A 19181-nucleotide genomic window follows, 5' to 3' on the forward strand; every position below is an offset into this window, starting at 1 on the left:
GTTGGTGAACTCCATGAGGTCCACACGGGCCCACCTCTCAGGCCTGCCCGGGGCCCTCTGGATGGCATCCCTGCCCTCCGGCATGTCACCTGCACCACTCAGCTTGGTGTTGTCTGTCCTCTTGCTGAGGGCGCGCTCAATCCCACTGCCCGTGTCACCGACAGAGATGTTTAATTACTGCCACCACCCTCCCGGGGGCTGTTTCTAGGCAGAGGCAGGGCCCTGGCCGTCAGGGCAGGCAGCTCTGGGTGGCCACGCAGGCCAACGCTCTGCAGGTCCAACAGGCTTCCCAGCTCTGGCCACAGGAACCTGAGCTGTGTGCAGAGACAGAGGGGAAGGAGGGCAGATGGTTGAGGAAAGGTTCTCCAGTGGAGTGAGTCCCTGTCCTGAACGTCTCACCCCTGCTGGAGATGCAAGAGGCTCTTTCTGTACGTGGCCGGTGTTTCAGTGCTGCAGAGGAGAATCTGGCAACAGACTTTGGGAGAATGGCTTTATCCCCTAAGGGGCAGAGGGATCAGCATGCTGGGCTAGGGGATGCTGGCCTTGAAGCAGGAAGTGCTGGACTTCTGTTCCTGCTCTTTCTCTCTAAAACCACTTATTTCCTAGGTGCTCACTGCTGAGAACAGCTGCTTTAATCCCTGCCAAAGTTGAGTGTCCCTCTGAGTATGCTCAGGTCAGCTCCGTTGCCATCATTGCAGCCGCAGAGCAGACACTCACACCAGCCCTGTGCCCCCACAAGCACCCTCAGCTTAGCCCCGCTCCCCTCTGAGCAAGCTTGGTGCAACTCTGTGCCCACCATGCAGGAGGGGAGCAGCTCTGCTCCCTGCCACAGGAGCACTTCCCTCCCTGGGTGCTGTCACTGTCCTGCCCGTCCCTGGCTGACACACTTCCCGCAGGACTGCTCTCCCCATACAAGGCCAGTGCGTGCCTCTACCACACGATGGCAAGCAGAGACAGTGAAACGTCCCCAGCAGCAGGGCTGGAGCAGGCGGTGCTGGAAGGGGAAGGCGATTCTTGGCAAAGGAGCAGGGCTCCCCATCTTCCCTGCCTGGACCCCCTTGTGCTGGGGAAGACAGAGGAGCTGAGCCCTGCCAGGCAGGTGATGTGCCAGACATGTTGTGCGCAGCCTCACGAGCTCCCATCCATGTGGCACAGCGGGTGCTTGTCCCTGTGTCAGGATGGTTGTTCTCAGGCTGCAGAAATTCAACCAGTACGAATGCTAGTATCTGCGGCTGGGACAGAGCAATGCTGGACGCGTGTGCAGACTGGGAGATGAGCGGCTGGAAAACGGCTCTGCAGAAAGGGGGAACTGGTCACCAGTGAGCCAGGTGTTTGCCCTGGCAGCTGGGGCATTTCAAAACTGCCATTTGGGGCATTCAACATAAAATAGCCAGCTGGTAAAACATGTGATTCTCCTGCTCTATTTAGCATTGGTGTGGCCCCACCTTGAATATGGTGTGCAGTTCTGGGCTCTACAATCTAAAAAGGAAGTTAAGACATCTGAATGCCTCCAGAAGAGGGCAGCAGAGCTGGTAAAAAAAGGACTGGAAGGCATGTCCTGTGAGGAGAGGCTGAGGACATCTGGGTTGTGGGCTAGTTCAGAGAAAAGAAGGCTAAGAGGCAAGCTCATTGCTCTCCACAGCCTCCTGAGGAGTGGAAATAGAGAGGGAAGTTTTTCAGCTCCACCATCTCACAGTCAGTGCAGACAAGGCCGCCTAAAGCCTTGGCTCCTCTATTGCGTGGAGAAGGAAGGTATCAACGCAGGCCAGGAGCCTCCTGGATCGCGTATGCCTGTATGCCCTGTTGTGTTGTCCCCCCAGCAGACAATCAGAATGGTTGAAGGCCCTGGTGAGGACCAGTGCCTGCAAACATGAGGCTGCTCCTATCTGTCTGTAGAAGGCCTCATTTACTTGATCTTGCTGGTCAAGTGACCTGCACCCACTATAATGTCACCTTTCCTTCCCCTGCCTTTCATCGTAAGCCATAAACTCTCAGCCAGCTCCTCAGCCATTCCAGACAGAGCTCCATACACTCCAGCTGCTCGCTCCCATGAAGGGCAACAGCCCCACCTCATCTTGCCAGCGTGTCCTTCCTAAAGAGCCGCTATGCCTCCAGTGCAAGGCTAACACGCTGGAATAACAATTTCCTTGAGTGACAGCAAAAAGGGGGGTTGCACCCCTCACAAATCATAGAATCATGAAGGCTGGAAAAGACCTCCAAGCCCGTCTGGTCCAACCATCACTCAGCTTGGTGTTGTCTGCCCTCTTGCTGAGGGCGTGCTCAATCCCACTGCCCGTGTCACCGACAGAGATGTTTAATTACAGCAGTCCCAGTACAGACCCCTTAGGGACACCACTCGTCACTGGGCTCCACGTGGGCGTCACAGTAGCTGTTGACCATCCATCCAGTTCCTTATGCCCTGGAAATATAGACACAGAGGTGTATGGGTCTTGGCACTCTGACGTTGTCACCACAAGTTTGGTGAGCCAGCCCCGCAGGTCCCTTCCCAGCCAGCGCTTGGTGGCCCTGTGACAAGGGGCTGCTGCTGGGGCACTGGGAAGCCGTGAGGGGGTGGGTGGTGGGAGGACTGGAGGGGCTGCGGAGGCTGGAGGCTACCAGGGGCCAGGCTGGCAGGAAGGCCCTCAGAGCCAGGCTGGTGGGAAGCCGTGAGGGGATGGGGTGGCAGGAGGAGGCTGAGGGGCGAGGCAGGTGGCAGCGGGTCGCGGGGCCCTTTGTGAGCTGTCATGATGCGGGCCGTGTCCAGGCAACGGGGCACGGGGCCCTTTGTGACCTCAGGGATAGAAATGCTGCTGGCAGCCTGGTTTCCCCACTTTTCCTGGAGGACGAGGCGGGACAGGTCGGGAAGGAGTGGAGCTGCAAGGAGTCCCTGCAGAGCCACCCCATTCCTGCTGCCCGTGTCTTTGGTGCTTCCTGGAAGCGTTTCCCATCCCTGTGGTGGGAGCCCTTGAGGCCAGACCTCAGCAGCATGGCGGGGAGAGACCCCAGCATGCCCAAGCCGGCCTGGACGGAGGAGGAGGAGGCCAAGCTTAATGCCCCCCCAGCGCAGCAGCCCTATGAGCTGACCGAGGTGCAGGTGCTGCAGGCAGGTGAGAGGCCAAGCTGGGCTGAAGGGCTGGCAGCTGCGAGCTGCCTCTGCCCCTTGCCGTCCTCACAGGAGCTGCTGTCCCATGTGGCAAGGGGCGAGGGGAACCGTCCGACCCCATGGGATGAGCAGGGAGAGGCAGGCCGTGGGGTGCAGGGCTCTCCGCCCTTACCATGTCGCGTCTGCTGGGGAACACCTGGCTCCCATGCATGCACAAGAGAGATTGGGCTCAGTGCCTCAGCTCTGTCTGTGCTTGGTCTTCACCAAATCCAGGCTGGGACCAGACAGAACAGAAGCAGCAGCAGCAGCAGCAGCAGCAGCAGCAACAGCAGGATCAGGACAGGGTCCAGAAGCAGGAGCAGGAAAGGGACCAGCAGCAGGAGCAGGAGGCCATTGCAGTCGAGCTGGATAAGCGTGTACTACACAGTGTCATCCATCCACGTCATGTAAGTATCCAGTCAGTGGGTCTCAAGCCCCTGGGGGATCGTGTGCCCCCCTTGAAGCTCCGTCTGCTGGGCATGTGACACCGTTTTTGGCCAGCCCTGAGTGGTGGGAAGAGAAGCGCTTGTCAGTGGACCCCAGGAAAGGGATTGCTCTGGCAGCAGCCCCACTCTCAGCCCTTTCTCCTTCAGGCACCCGGAATCTTGAGGAGCATCTACCAGTGGCTCGTGTCCAACACAGAAAAGTCTGCCCAGCACCGCCTGGACAAGAGCCTTCTGGAACTGGCCGAGGAGCACCCCCACGACGTGGTGGTGACGCTGCTGCGCTGCTCCCCAGCGTGCGACAGGTATGGGGCCCGCCTGCCCTGATGGCTCGGGGCACGCCAGCCTTTCGAGCCCGTCCAGCGCCAGCTGCCAGGCAGATGGCAGTTTTCAGGGTGCTCTGCAGGGGCCGAGCCCTGCATCGCCCCATTTCCCAGCCCTGGCACATCAGCCCCAGAGCCTGCCACCACAATCCCTCCCTGCCCCACACGGCCCGCCAGGGGCTGCCTGTGAGGGGCAGGGGGCAGAGGCAGGACTGGCGGCCAGCCCAGGCCACGGGTGCCCAGGTCTTGGTGCTGTGGCCAAGGCCCCCCTGACCCAGCTCTCTGGCCCTGCAGAGCTGCCGTGACCATGTGGAGGGTGATGGTCGTCTCGTCCCGGACTAAAAAGACGGTGATGGCGGAGCTGTGCCGCGTGCTGAAGGACTGGCCCTTTCACAGGACGTCCACCTCTGACGGGGACAACACGGATGTCTTCACCCTGGCCGTGAGTTTCTGAACAAGCCCTCTCTCCCCCCAGGGGCTGCATCTCGGGGCAGCTATCCCTCCTCCCCTGTCACTACGTCTCCCTGCCTCAGGCGGTGGGCTGCAAACCTGGCTTAGGGCATTTTAGGGGACAGGCCAGGGCCAAGGCACAGCCCAGCAGGCTGCAGGGGCTCGGACGGAGAGCCCAGGCTGGTGGCAGGCCGCAGGAGGCTCAGCCAGGGCACGTTGCCACCGCCCCAGGGAGGCTGCCTGTGGCTCAGCTCTGGCTGGGAGCCAGGCCGGGTGCTCTGCCTGCATCTCCCGTGGCCCACGTCTGCACCTGAGCCTCGGCCTCCCACGCTGGGGCCGTGCCACGGGGCTGGCTCAGCAGTGAGTGCCATCTCTGGGTCTTGTCTGCAGGCAACCAGGGTGCTGCGGGAGCTCCTTCGGCCAGCCAACTACCCAATGGAGGCGGAGATGAGCTTCTGTCTACCCCTGATGGTGTTGCTCTTCCAAATCTTCGCAAGCGCGCAGCAGACACCAGAAGAGGTGGAGACCTTCTTCAGGGAATGCCAGCAGGAGGAGGGCATTGCCACCAGCCCCAGCAGGTGCTCCGTCCCCCTCCTCCCATCCTTCCCATGGTCCTGGAGCCTGGGCCAGGGATCCGGGTGTGACCTGGGCTGTGCTCTGCCTACAGGTTTGCAGTGCTGACTCTGAAAGCACTGCTCTGCCGTGTTGGGTTTGATAAGCTGGTGCTTGAATTGGAACAGAGGAATGTCTGGGAGACGCTACTCCACGTTGAGAGCCACCACTGGGCAGTGGGTCTGCTGGCCAGGTGAGGGCACCCTGCTCCCTTCTCCCCCCGGCATTTCTCCCCTGCAGACGGGGAGCCCCATCCAATCCCCTTGGTGGTGGCTGACAGGGGCCCCATTTCTCAGCGAAAGGGGCTGCAGCCTTGGCTCTTGCGAGCACAAGGGCAGAGCCTGAGAGAGGGTGGCTGCGCAAGAGCAGTCCTCTGCCACAGTGCTGGCCTCCCCTCCCGAGGACAACCCCCCAGGGCAGGGCAGGAGGCACTGAGGGACACCGGCAGAGCCCGGGGCACATCAGTCGCCCATGGGCACGAATGAGGTCTCCTCAGAAGGGGCAGTGTTATAAATGAGGTAAAACAAATATTTCTAAAAGGTATAAAAGGTATAAAAGGCAAGTAAACAGCGTTGGGTGTGCAGGGAGTCTACTCTCCACCAACACGCACACACAAACATCAAACATTCTAAATATACAGAACATTGCTTTACGTACTAAACACAAGTATGCCTATACATACGTACAATCAGGAAAGGTAACAAACAATCCTCTAAGTTCCATGACTTAACAGTCTCCATTTTCCATTCCTTTTCTTGAGTACTAACAAGTCTCCATTTTCCATTCCCTTTGAACAATATGTCTCGCTGTAAGTTGTCAAGCAACTCGGTCTTCAGGCCTTATGTATCCCGTTCTTCCCGGATCGAAGAAAAGCATATCCATCTCGTTTTCAAGGCCAATAGGCCTGGGTCAAAAGGCACGTTCACGTCAACAGAGAGCGTAACAGCAAAAGCCTTCGATGGCTGTAGCAGCAGAGGGGCCCATGGCGTAGCAGTCAGATCAGTAAAGGAGCCCGCAGCTCCCTCACTGTCTGGCAAACCACACGTTTCTGACTGTGGCCCCCCAGGGCTCTTTAAGGCCTCAGAGACTGATCGCCAGGTGCCGAGCAATCCCACTGCAACCTTGTCGTGTTTAGTTGCAGAGTCCCACACCTTGACCTCAGTTTGGTCCCATATTTCAGGCTCATAAACTGTCCAATTGTTAATAAGGAGAATAAGCTGTAAGGTTACCAGGACGGTCTTTGTTCCTAAGGACGTATGATTCCCCATAATGCGCAACTGCTTACCAGCGAGGGGCAGTTGTGTGCGCGGCTCCGCTTCTCTCAGCTCCAGCTTCTCTCCAGCTCCAGTGCGCCATTTCCAGCGACTTTCTGTACGAGCTTCTCTGAGCGGTTTGCTGAGTCTGGCCGAGCCTATCTTCATGAGGCGATCAAAGTGCCTGTTCCCGTCCTGTCTCCGTTCTGCCAGCCTGTTCCTCTTCACTTCTTTTTCCTGCTTCTTTATTGATGACTTAACTTCATCGTGTTGCCTTTTTTTCTTCTTCTTTCTTGAGGGCAGGCTCCCCTCTTATACCCTTCTCTCCACAGCAGTTCTTTTCAAAACAACTTTTAATTGGTCAAACAACTTTGAATGTAACAACAGCAAACACCCAGAAACATCCATGCCTTAACGGCTGGAGAACAAGAGACCAGCTGGAGAACAAGAAAGGGAGACTGCATGGAGTCTCCTGAATCACCCTTCTTTGTTCCCTCTAAACTCTTTTATATTCCTGATGGCCTCGTCGTTAGGAGCCTAATGTTATCTCAACCACGGGGCTTTCCAACCCCCATGGCCACATTCCCAAATCTTCCCCTTCTTTATTAATATCAACCATTTTCTCGACACAAATTACCACTCCATATATAACAGGCAGGAAGCCCATTGTGCACCCGAGGTGCCCGCTGCTGTGGGGCCCTGGCTTTCTCCCTGCAAGGAGAGGTGGGGAAAGACCAGGCCTCCGTGAGCATGAAATGCTGGTGCTGCTGGAACAGAGCCAGGAGCACTTCGCCCATCCTGCTCAGGACTTCTGCTCAGGACTCCTGCTCAGGACTCACCCTGCCTTCTTCCCTCTGCCAGGGCGATGAAATTTGTCGCAATAAGAGACTGCCAACGGATTGTGCTGTATCTGGAAACATGGCTCAGCAGCAACGAGCCACGCTGGAAGGTCCCCGCCATGGCCTTCCTGGTCGAGGTGAGCCCAATGGCAAGCGGTGCCGGCCTGAGCTGCCTCTCGCCACTCCACCCTCTGGGGGCCACAGCTGTGGGGAGAGGTCGGCCGGTGGAGCTGGGGCAGGGGGGGCCCCTTGGGGCTCATCCCCTTGGCACACGCTGCCAGAGTGACACTTGTCTGCGGTTTCTCGTGCCTCCCGTGAGCGAGGTCTCTGCCGGCCAATTCCAGCCTTGACTGAGGCATGTTTTTCAGATGCTGGCCTGTAAGGACCTCGGAATGGAGTGTGTTCGAGTCCTGCCGCTCTTCCCAAGATACCTGAGGAGTGAGTGCACGGCGATGCGTCAGGTGGTGCTCAAGGGCCTCAAGATGCTCAGCAGAAGACCCTATGTGGTAAGCAGGGTTCAGCTGGCTGAACACACCCCATTGGTGGTGTGGCTCTGGGCCAGAGATGCTGGCTAACACCGTTCCTTGGACTTGGCTGGGCACCGAGTGCTGTGGGAGCTGCTCCCAACTCTTGTGCCTCCCCATGCGCCTGCCCAAGTCCTTTGGGGCAGGACTGTGGCTTCTGGGCACTGTGGGCTCTGACAGCCTGAGAGTGTTTGCCAGCACAGCCCAACACGGTGTTGTTGCTCCCCACAGGCGAAAAAAATGAAGTTTCTGCTGCCAGAGATCATGGAGATACTGCCAGAGTTGGAAGGGAACGTGGCTGGAAACGCCCTGTTTGTGCTCAAAAAAGTGCTCAAGGAGATGACCATCAGCACGGCCAGCCCCACCGCTCTGCAGCTGGCAGAGAGCCTGCCAGCGTTCTTTGACAGTGTAAGGCTGAGGGCACAGGGCCCAGCGGGGGTCTCCGAGGGCCGGTGCCTTTCCTGATGGGTGTTGGGTGCTGTCAGGAAGCATTGTGCCCTGTGAATTTTCACACCCTTGCCCAGGTGGGCCTGGAGCAGCTGGTGCTGAGGTCTTCGCTTCTTCCTTCCCACCAGGAATCCAGCTCCACGCAGCTGCAGTCCATCCACTTCTTCAGATACGTGATGAACCTTTTTGCAGCAAGGGAAAAAGAGCAGCTGAAGACACACGTGCGCCAGGGTGTGATCCCGCTGTTCTTCCACTTGCACGACGAGAACCAGCAAGTGGCCAAGGTTGGCTTCTCTGCCCAGCGTGGGCATTTGGGGAGGGCGATGCTGACACCCCGGGGTGGGACTGAGCACCCACAGCGAGGCCTGCCGCAGGGACGGAGACGTGGGCTCTGCTGCCATCCCTGCTCCCTGCATCCAGCCCCAGCTCCCTCGGGCACTACACCGCGGAGCAGACGCCTGCTCCCTGTGGTCAGCCTGCCCCACACAGCACCCTGGGCCGTGCAGAGGCGTGCAGCCCCTGCAGCCTCGCCAAGGGGCTGGGGACCCAGGTCCCCTGAGAACTGGGGGTGCCACTTAAAAGTCTCTGCTGCTCTTCAGGCCGCGGAGGAAACCCTTCTCGATGCTGCCAAATTCCTGCAGAGGACGCAGCTCGTGGACCTGCTGGAGAGAAAGCAAACATGGAGACTCAGCGAGTGCCTGGTAAGGACAGCTCTGAAGGCCCCGACTCGGACTGGACAAGCCCACAGCACCCCAGGGCATGGGGCAGGCAGCTGTCCGGGGGGGAGGCTCTGCACCAGCCCCATGCCCTTGCGCTCTCTCTTGTGCAGCTGGAAGACAACCGCCTGGGTGAGCACCTGCACCAGAGCCTGCCGTACCTGCAGAGCCCACAGGAGCCCTTGCGATTGGAGGCCGTCAGGTTCATCGGTGAGCCCGAGCCCCGGGGTCCCTCTGTGCCCAAGGGGAGGAGGAGGAGGTGGCCCGGCCAGCAGGGCCTGCAGGGGGGAGATGGGGAAGGGGTGCTGCTGGGAAGGGTTTGTGACAGGCTGTGTGTACTACCTAGGGCTCATTGCACGGCGAGTGAGGGATTGGCATGAGGAGGAGCTCCCCATCATCTATGAAGGTGAGTGAGGGCAGTGGGGTGTCAGCGGATTGCCCCCTGCTCATCGAACCACGTGTCATCGAACTCCAACCCATCTGCCTGGTCAGGGATGCCTTGCGCTAGACCAGGGTGCTGAAAGCCCCGTCCAACCTTGCTTGAATACTTCCAGGGATGGGGCCCTTCCCGGGGTCCCCGCAGACACAGGCTCTGACCTTGCCTCCGCTCCTCTCTCTCACAGCCATTCAAGGCATGACGGACGACGTCAGTTCCTCTGTCTCTTCGCTCGCAACTCAGACCCTCTTCATTATACGAGCTGCAGTGAGGTTGCCACACACTGTACCTGGATTACGAGGGCCGAGCTACCGGCTCTGGAAGGCGTGGAAGATGAAGCGCTCTGTACTGTCCTTCCTGTGCTGCTGTTGCTGTGCGCAGGGATGATGGCAGGCACCCTGCGTGCTGGGGCCACCCAAAAGTGTGTGGAAGGCTGGGTGTCCCCTGGACTCTCCCAGCATGTGTCGCACCTCCAGCCTTCAGGACCTTCCTGCCCCCTTCGCTTGCTCCTGGATCTTCTTGGCCTTCCCCAGACAAGCAGTCTTGCTTCTTCTCTTCCAACCTAGAAGTTCTGTGATTCTGTGATTCCCCTCGTCTGCGTGTCTTTCCTTTGCGGCAATGAAATCGTGGAAGACTTGGGCCCCTAAGTGACTGGAAGTTACCTGGGGGCCAGTATGGCCAACAGAGAAGTGGGAGGAGATGCTGGACAGTGCTCAGCATAAGCCTGTCTCGGTGGGATGGTTGCGGCACCCTCCTGCTGCACCGTCTGCACAGGAGTCTCCTGGCGTGGTGGTGACGCTGCTGCGCTGCTCCCCAGCGTGCAGCAGGTCTGGGGCCCGCCTGCCAGAGCCCCGGGGTCCCTCTGTGCCCGACTTCTGTGCTTGTGCAGGAGAGGGGAGGTGTGGGCAGAGGGGAGGGAGATTTCAGGGGCTTGTGGTTGTTCCCCAGTGTTGATCTGCACCTTCAGGGAACGAGGAAAGAACAGGCCCCGTGTTTCCAGAGCTACTCCAGTAGAAACCTGAGAAGGTGCCCACACTTGGTACCTGGGCTTCAGTAACATCCTAGGTGCGTTTGAATTGCCAGGCCCTGGGAGGCCAAAGCTGACCTGCTCACATGGGAGGCCAAGGCTGACCCGATCACTTCTCAGAGGCACCTGGCTTTCAAGGGCCCTTGCGATGAAGGTGCAAGTGGGCCACATCCCCTTGGGATGCTCTTTTGCCTCCAGAGCAGATGGGCAGAAGAGAAAAGCCAACTTTCCTGCCCATGAATCATCACCGGAGAAACGAAGCAGATGAGCGTCCAGCTGTGCTGCCAGGGTGATGTGCCAAAAAGGCAGCTGCAGGGCACAGGGCCCGGGCAGGGGTGGCTGTGAGTCAGTGGGACAGGGAAGTCATGAACCCATATCACAACGCAGATAAGCAGCCTTCCTCCCACAGCCAGCAGCAGAGCTCCTACGTGGGAGGAAGTTTCAGGTACTGGAAAAAGCAGCTTCAGCTCCAGCTGGTTTTGCCGTGCAGGGGGTGGTTTGGTATCCATGCCTGGAGGGCGTGCTCCTCCTCCAGCTCGCCACACTTATCTTTTCGGCGCAGGCCCAGGGTGGATGGCTCACAGCAGGTGGAGGGAGGGACCCTGCAGAGCATGGCCATGGTTTGGTGCTCACCGTGCTTTGAAGGGCTCCGTGCCCTACATCCTAAAGCTCTGAGAGAACCCATCACGGAGAAGCGTGCCTGTGAGGACACAAGTGCCTCTCCATGCTGGGGCTGCTAGGGGTGGGCTCTTACTGCAAAGCTGAATGTCTTGCCTGAGCACGTGAGCCTAGGAGCTGGAGAAGCTCTGAGAAGCCTCCTCCAACTCCAGCAACGCAAGATAAAAGCAAAGATGAGGCAGCAATACCCGTGAGTTCCCCGGGCTGCCCAGCCTGCACATCAGGGAGACTCCCCTTGCCCACCACCCCCCGGTGCCCAGCACTGCTTGAGGAAGGACAGAAGCACAGCAAGCCTTCGGGGGCCGAGTTTGCACCTTGTTGCTCTGCTGAGGAGCTGAGGGGCTGCAGGGGGTGGGGGGAAGCAGGATTTGGCAGCTCACCCTCTTTGGAAAGGGTCCAGCTGCCTCAGGAGAAATTCCTCACATAGCTTTGCTGTGAAGAAAGTGCTGACCTGTTCAGGGGTGTTTGCTGAGCAAGTGAAGACGAGCCAAAGGCAGCTTCCAAGCGCTGGGAGAAAATGGCCCGTCTCCTCATCGCTGGGGTTAGGGAGCGGGTCAGGCTCTTTGGGAAGGTGCTGCTGTTGTTTCACGTGCCACCAGCAACTCCAGCAGGGCGCCCCGATGCTCGCTGCCTTTGCCTGCCAAGGGGAAGATGCTCAGATCGTGGCACAGAAGCCGATGGTCCCATATCAGGCTGCAGGTGAGTGTCTGAGGGTGACTTGCAGGCTATGTCCTGCTGCTTGGCCAGATGCCGGCGCCCAGGACCTGCCTGTGGTAGGGCTGAAACCCTGCCAGTCCTACAGGTGAGACCCAGGACACGCAGAGAGATCGGGACCCTCAGGGTGGGGATCAGAAGATGGTTCAGAGGGGGAGCGCTGAGCTGCGGTAGGGCATGAGGCACGTTTTGGGATGCAAGGGACGCTCACAGAGCAGAGAAGTGGTTCCTTCATCACAGAATCAGGCAGTACTAAGAGGACACTTCAACTAACTTCACTCATGGACTGGATCAAAGCACCGGGGGACAAAATGTAAGGATAAAATCTCTGAATGCAATAAATGGTGCCATCCCTCAAGACGCAGTCTGAGAATTGTCAGGAGAGGATGCTCCTCCAGATCTGCTCTTGTGCAGCACGTGGGGACTAGCTCAGGAGGGTTTGGGACAGCTGTGATGCTACTTGGTTTTAATCTGGGCATAAAGCAGGAGACATCCAGCGTGTGGCTATTCAGTTTCAAGGTGAGGTACTGTGTAAGCATGAAGAAACACATCAAAACAAACAAACAAAAAAACAACAGGCCAATCCCAAATTTCTCAACAGTGTGGTCCAGAAAGCCAGAGGCCTCCAAGCTGCCTGAGAGCTACAGAAAAATGCCACGTTCAGAGCCACAGTGAAACACATACCGAAGAACAAAGAGCAGATAGGACAGTCCCATACAGACCCCACACGGCAGACGGGAAGGGACGGGGAGCACCGGGTGAAGGCTGACACTGGAGAGCAGAAAGCTTGCCAAAAGGAGAGCAGGACAGCTGAAAAAACGCAGCGGGGAAAGCAGGAGGGCTAGGAGCCGGCTTGAAGCGTGTCGGCCAGATGTGCTCCAGCCAGCAGTCAAGCAGCTTGGCACATCTACGCCGTGCAGGAGGCTGGCTGGAGCTGCGGGGTCTGGGAGATGAGCAGAGTGTGCAGGGACGGGGTGGCCACAGTGGACAGGCTCGACAGCGCCGGCCTTTTCCCTGGGTCATTCCTCCCCAGCTCGTGCTGTCCCAGGCAGGTGGGAAGGGCTCATAAATCAGAAGAGAGATTTATGGCGGGGCTATCCATAAAGCTAAATGTTGGTCAGTCCCAGAGGAGCTCGGAGGTGGCCAGCACCAGAAAGGGACGGGACAGACTGATGGACAGCAGGAATGTGGCCAGGGCAGCGCGGTCCCGCAGCGCCAGCCATCACGAGCTCCTCCGTGGGGAGCTAGGAATTTCCTCTTCCCAGGGAGGAAACGGCTCCTATTTTGAGTCTTGCTGGAGCAAAGGACTTCAATTTTTTTTTCTTTCTTATTTTTTTTTTCCTTTTTCAGCTGAGCCTGAGTCAAAGCCAACCACTCCTTTCTGGGGGAGATGCCGAGCGAATTCTGGGAGAGGGGAGGTGGCAGCCCCAGGGCTGCTGGACACCAGCATTGATCATGGGACTCTCCCCCAAACCTGTGTCACCTTGACAGACCCGGCTCTCTCCTGCAGCCCTGCTCTCGCCTGGCCCAAGCTCAGGACTGCCCCTGCTCCGGCAAGCACCTCTCTGTCACCACCACGCCGCAGGACGGGAAGCAAGTGCCATTTCCCACACCCAGCTGAGAGGCAGAGACCTAAGGGCGAGCCGCGTGGATGAGGCATGCGAGAAGCATCCGCCTCGGCCCCATTCCCATGAAAAGCTTTTCTCCGTGCTTCGTCTGATACGTGCAGAAGTATTGATTTCCCCCTGGAGTGGATGAGTCACGGAGGAGCGGGGAGGGAGGGGGACGCCGGGACGCGCCGGGTGCTCACGCCTGGCAGAGGCCAAGCGGGAGGGAGCGGGCATTGCCCCAGGGGGCAGGCGGGCAGCTGGGTGACACGCATGGCCCCTCTGAGGCCACCTCTCTCCCTGCCGATGCTGCACAGGGATCCCCAGCCCTCGGAGAGGAAGGGGGGTCGCTCCCCTCTTCTTCCCAGGGAGGAGGTTGCTGTGCAGGCTGCGGTGAGCTCTCAGCTGTGCCCGAGTGGCTGCATATCTGCTGCTCGGGAGCAAGTGCTCGTGCTTGCCCTTCTCTCCCATGCATTGCTCGGCTCTTTTGCCGCTGATATCCGGCTTGGGAACGGGCCAGGCCATCTCCACCACGCCATGACTCAGCCAGACGAAAGCTTGCTGCAGCACGTGGCCGGGCAGCAGGGCAAGAGGAGCCGCCCTGCGAGGTGGCCGGGGCTGGGGACCTCCGCCTGCCCCGCTCCGCTCGGGGGCTCCAGGTGTTGCAAAGCAGCGCAGGGAGCTCGCGACGTGGGGAACTATGCAGTGCATTCGCTGGGTGGCTGCTCACGTGCTTCCCCACGGGCACCCTGCTGCTGCCTCGGGCTCTGTGCTAGCACCACAGGGACCTTCCCCTGCTGCAGACCCGTGCCCCGCGGTGCAGCAGGTGAGGGTACAGCACGCTGGCCCCAGTAGGCACCATCCCATCCTCTCTGCATCGATGGGAAGGGTGCGGGTGGGCTCCAGCTCCTGAAGTGCTTCTGCTGTGCTCCCCCAGCCAGGGGCAGCTCACCCCCGCACACACAGATGGGTAATGTGCTCCCCGCTCAGCCAAGCGCTCGCGCTCGCCAGGTTTCCTCTTCAGGAAAATCTGCGTTTCCAATTATTCCCACTCCCTGTCTGAGCAACTTGGGTCCTTCCCAAACGCCCACCTTCGTGGCTCTGCGTGCTTCACCTCTGGAAGGGGGGATGCCTTTTGCAGACAGCAGTAAAATGCTGTGACATTGTCCCTCGCAGGATGCTAGCTGCAGAAGGCTCCCATGGGATGCTTCCCGTTGCTCACACTGCCTGTTTGCTCCATGAAGAACAGCCCAGAAATCCATCTGGCATCCCCCGTGGGCATGGCGAGGGCCCCAGTGAGGAGGTTGGGGTCCCGGCTGCTTCGTGTGAGGGCTTTGCAGTCCCTCAGAACAGGGTGCGAAGCCACCAGCAGGGTTTGCCGTGGTGGGTGGTGGTCAAACAAGGCTGTGAGGCTGCCCCGAGCCACTTGACCCTCAGGTTGCAGCCCCAAAAGGTGGCTTTCACCCCAAAAAATGCCACATCAAGGCAGCCCCAGGTGGGGGCAGGCCCTGCGTGTCGGGCGCGGAGCGGCTGCCGGAGACGCCGGCATTTCCAAACCCCCTCCTTTCTCCACCAAAAGGAGGGGAGAACAGCCCAGTCATCCTGCAGGGTTGCCACGGTGACACTTTTTGGCCGCCGTGCTGTCCCAGACGTGGAGCTGGCGGGGGCTGCGTGCCGGGAGCTGGGGCAGCTCCCCCAGCCCCGCGCTGGACGGCAGCACCGGGGTGCCCCGGGACAGGGCCACCCAGCGGCACCGGGCCACCGGCTGTGGGATGCGGCATGAGGGAGGCGCAGCGGGACAGAGAGAAAAAAATAATAAAATAAATAAAATACAATGCCAAAGCTTTGCTAGAGCTCGAAGCCTGCAGGGCAGGAGGGCCTTGCAGCTGGGGCCGCAGCACCGTGGGAGCACTGCTGGTTTCCATTTGGTCGCCTTTCGAAAGAGCTGCCTCCCTGGCAGCGGCCCCCCCACCCCACCCCCGGCAGGCAGCGTTTGTTTGCCTGGGAAAAGATGAGCCTCGTTAGCTGTCCGTCGCGGCTTTCAGACTTTAAAGCACAGCAGGAGGACGTTTTATGATGGGAAACTGCTTGGGTGTCAGGCCGGCTGCGGCGGGGTGCGTTGCGTGGGGGTCTGCCCGGGAGGAGATGTCCCCGTGGTGGTGGAGAGCGGGGACTGGGGGGCCTGCCGCCAGGAGAGGAGGGCAGGTGGTGTGCCTAAACCCCTCCTGTGTATCGGGAGGATCATTTTCTTCCAAGCACCTTGCCCCCAGGACTCTCCTCTTGCTCGCTGCATGTCCCCCAGGCCCTCACGGCGACCTCTCCGAGCACCCTGCAGCGAGCGAAGCGGCAGCGCCGCGGCTCAGGGCTGCCACGTGTTGCCTTTTGTGCGGCTCAGGTGCTGAGGCAACGCCGAGCTGCCTCTACCTGGAAGAAAGGCAGCCAGCTGCAGGAGCAGGGAGCGGTAAATCACTCAGCATCCGAGCGGGAAAGTGTAAATGTAACAGCCCCGGCCGCCTGAAATCCTCCTGCTCCCAAACAAAAGGCAGCCGCGGTGCCTGCTCCTCGCCCCCACGCTGGGGTCACGCTGGCTGTGGGACAAGGCACGGCGACAGCGTGCACCCCTGGGTTTACCCTGCGAGATCCAAGCCGTGGTTTAGACTAAACACTGCCTCTGCCATCGGTGAATCACTGCTAGATCCCCTGGAAGTTTCCAGGGTTTGGATTTCAGAAGCCTGCAGCCGCGGGGCACCGAAATGCCGCGGAAGACAAAGCAAGGTGTGGCGGGCCGTTTTTTTTTTTTTTTTTTTTTTAATTTTATTTTTTAATTTTCCTGGGGATTACCCTGCCCTCCGCCAGGCTGGGGCTGCAGGGAGCAGAAAGCTGGGGCGAGGGCAGGAGGCGAAGCGGGAGGCGGCTGCAGGGAGGCGAGGTGCTGGGCAGCGGGGTGCCCTGCCGGGGGCTGCTGCTCCCCACGGCCAGGCGAAGGCAGAGCACCAGGGGAAGCCGGGGGGGACCCCCGAGCCCCCCACTCCCCGATGCAGCCGGGGGGCCGCTGGGGCAGCGCAGGGGGGCGCCAGGAAGGGGCTGGATGCGCGGGGTCGCGCTGCGGGGACCCTGCCCTACACGCTGCGCCCCACGGGGGATGCTCCATCGCCGTGCCCCCCACGACCCACCAGCGGCCACCGGGGCCCGGTACCGGGGGCTGGGGGCGGGCTGAGCCCTCGGCAGCCCCAGCTCCGCCCCGCTCCGCCCCCGGGCCGAGCCGAGCCGAGCGGGGCCGCGCCGAGCCGCGCACAGGCGGCGGGCAGCGGGCACCATGCGCCCACGGTGAGCTCCGGGGAGGGGATGGGGGTGCCGGGGGGGGGTCCCGCGGAGGGGCCGTGGGTAACCCCTGGGTCACCCCTGGGTCTCTGCTTCCCCCGCAGGTGTCCCCCGCGGTGGCTGCCGCTGCTCGGGCTCTTTGTCCTGCTGCTCCCCGCCGCTTCCCAGGAGCCCGGTAACGTGCGCGGGGGGCGCGCCGGGGTGGTGGTGGTGGTGGTGGTGGTGGGGAGCTGGGGAGGGTGCCCGGAGCCCACCCCGTGGGGCGCGCTCGCCGTCGGAGATGGAGAAGGGAATGGGGCGCCGAGGCAGCTCTCCAGCCCTGCTTTCCCCACGGGGCACCAGCCGGTCACGGTGAACTTTTCCTCCCCAGTGGGGCAGCTTCCCTCCTGCCTGCCCCCTCCTCCCGTTGCAGCCGGTCTCTGGAGCATGCGGCGGGTGCAGAGAGGCTGACAAAGGGAGCCCCTGACCCTGCTTGTGGCCCGGGGACCTCCCCGGTGCGGTGCAGGTGGCCTGGGTGCCCCCCAAAAACTCCCTGCTGCTGGGGATGTGTGAGCATCCCAACCCAGCACTGCTGCGTGGTTTTGCCTCCCCGCAGGGCTTTGTCCTGGGGCAAAGCTGGCTCATCCAGGTGAAGGCAGAGAGCTGGGGTGTTTCCTGGTTCGTTGGTGCTCAGCTGGGCTCCTGGTGCTGGTAAAATGCACCTGGGGGCGCTGGGCTTGCCCGCGTGCTGTTTGCAGAAGCAGCTGAATGGCTGTGAGCAGCGAGCCGAAACCGGGCAAAGGTGGCTCTTTGGGAAGGTTTGTGCCCCCCTGTTGAGCGTTGCCACCCCTCCAGCAGGCTAAGCAGCGCTGCTGATGCCCTTCTCTTTCATCTCCCCGCCAGGCTGGGCGAGAGCCATTGGTAGGAGGCTGCCCAGGGACGAGCGGGCTGGAAGTCAGACAGGTACTGGGCTGTGAAATCGCTGGATTATTTGCTGGAGCACGGCCGTGTGCCATCTAGGAACTGCTGCCTCTGCTTCCAGCTGCGGCGAGCTCTGCCCTGCTCGGGTCGTGCTGCAGGAGCGCGGGGAGAGCCGGGGAGCCTGGCAGGGCAGCGGGGATGCCCGGCGCTCCCGGAGCCCGTCTGGGAGCACTTGGAGAAGTTCCTCAAGCGCCCCAGGCTGCATTTCTGGTGCCGCTTTCTGGGGCGTGGGCGCCTGCCGTGGGCTCCCTGGGGACCCCGGGAACAAAAAGCTCCTCTTGGAGGTCTCCAGAGAGGCAGAATTATTCCGCCGTGAAATCAACTATTTTAAGTCCCTGGAGAACGTCCAACGTGGCCGGGCTGAGCCGGAGGGCCCAGGACTGTTTTAACAGTGGTTACTCAGAGCAGAAACGGCTGCTGGCGCCCTGGCTCCTGGCATGGGGCTGGCCGGGGCTGCGAGCGAGCCGAGGCCACGTCCCCCTCCCCGAGTCCCCCCCCAGTGCTGCTGCAGCTCAGCGGGTGCACGGCGGGGCTGGACACCCCCAGGCCTGTGTCCCGGCACCGGGCAGTGCCCGTTTCACCCAGCTGACTTGGCCACCTCCCAAGGAGGCTGCGGATCGGGTTTTAAAGAATTCGAAAGCAGCTTGGTCTGTTTTTTTTTTTTTTTTTTTTTTTTCTCCCTTTTTTTTTTTGTTCCCTTTGGTTCAATGTCCAAGGACTGCAGGGCCTGTTCTGCCAGCCCTCCTTTGTGATGGGCTCCTCGGGAATGTTTGCTCCGAAGGCCGTCCTGGCACGGAGATAACCTTTCTGTTTATCTGCCTTCCTTGCAAATTTGGGGGCTTAGCTGCCTGGAGCTTGGCTTGGCTTTTATCAGCAGCTCTACCGCATCCCCCAGCGTGACACGTGGCCCTGCAGGGGGCTGGGGTGGGGATGCCACCACCAGAATGGGTCGGGGCTGCCCGTGAGCGCACACGTGGCGAGGGCTGGCACTGGGTCAGACGCTGGGATGGGTCAGCAGGGTGAGAGAAACTCACGCTGGGTTTCTCTGCCTCAGTTCTACAGCTGGGATGAGCCAGGACATCCAGGTCTTGGGGTCGGTGGCAGCGAGAAGCCCTCACTGAGACTGCAGACAGCACCTGGGAGGCTGAGCTGCCTCCTCGGCTGGCAGCGCAGCAGGTGTCGGAGCTGCGCTGCCAGCACAGAGCCTCGGTCTTGGTTTTATTTCCATTCCTCAGTGCCTCGTTGGTCTCCACGGCTCGGATGCCTCGCGAGCACGAGCCTTCAAAGATAAAGCAGGTGCTGCGCAAAGAGATTTATGGCCCGTGACATAACTGCTTTGGCATCAGCTCGTGGGGATTTCTGACAGGTGGATCTGAGCTTTCGCAAACATTATTTTAGGAATTCCTTCCCCCGGGGGGAACGTGCCACGGGCAGCGCCCGCGGGCGCTGATTTACCTTGGGGAGAAGTTGAGCACCTGAGGCAAGGTGCTGCAGTGAGCAGGGCTTTCTCCTTTCCTGGAGCTGATGGGGACGCCGGGGGTCTGGGACCTGCTGTGGGCAGCACCAAGGCTGCTGGGACGGGGCTGATTGGCGGGGGAGGATGCTGCTGTGCTCGGGGGATGCCGCGGGCTCTTCCCTCCGTATCAGCTGGCAGGGGTTTTGTTTGCCAAGCCTTATCTCTCCGCCGTG

At 60.4% G+C, this 19181-nt stretch overlaps 2 protein-coding genes across 2 annotated transcripts in view; both read left to right on the plus strand.

Moving 5' to 3' along the window:
- Positions 1–2986: 2986 nt before the first annotated feature.
- Positions 2987–9770, plus strand: LOC311438558 (maestro heat-like repeat-containing protein family member 7; the record flags this gene model as incomplete). The annotated part of the gene is made up of 14 exons (XM_084523038.1): positions 2987–3107; positions 3377–3549; positions 3736–3890; positions 4203–4350; positions 4749–4936; positions 5026–5163; positions 7085–7199; positions 7431–7568; positions 7818–7994; positions 8162–8317; positions 8633–8734; positions 8863–8959; positions 9096–9155; positions 9373–9770. 14 exons carry the CDS (start codon positions 2987–2989, stop codon positions 9570–9572), a joined length of 1968 nt encoding a protein of 655 aa, XP_084379164.1. The 3' UTR covers positions 9573–9770.
- A 6703-nt stretch (positions 9771–16473) lies between these two features.
- Positions 16474–19181, plus strand: part of COL18A1 (collagen type XVIII alpha 1 chain) — a 29054-nt gene continuing 26346 nt past the window's right edge. The window contains exons 1-2 of the mRNA XM_084524303.1: positions 16474–16538; positions 16637–16707. Coding sequence (XP_084380429.1) covers positions 16528–16538; positions 16637–16707 — 82 coding nt within the window. The 5' untranslated portion in view covers positions 16474–16527. The remainder of the gene's footprint in view (positions 16539–16636; positions 16708–19181) is intronic.

The sequence above is a fragment of the Aythya ferina genome (genome assembly GCF_964211825.1).
Source record: "Aythya ferina genome assembly, chromosome: 6".
Taxonomy (NCBI): domain Eukaryota; kingdom Metazoa; phylum Chordata; class Aves; order Anseriformes; family Anatidae; genus Aythya; species Aythya ferina.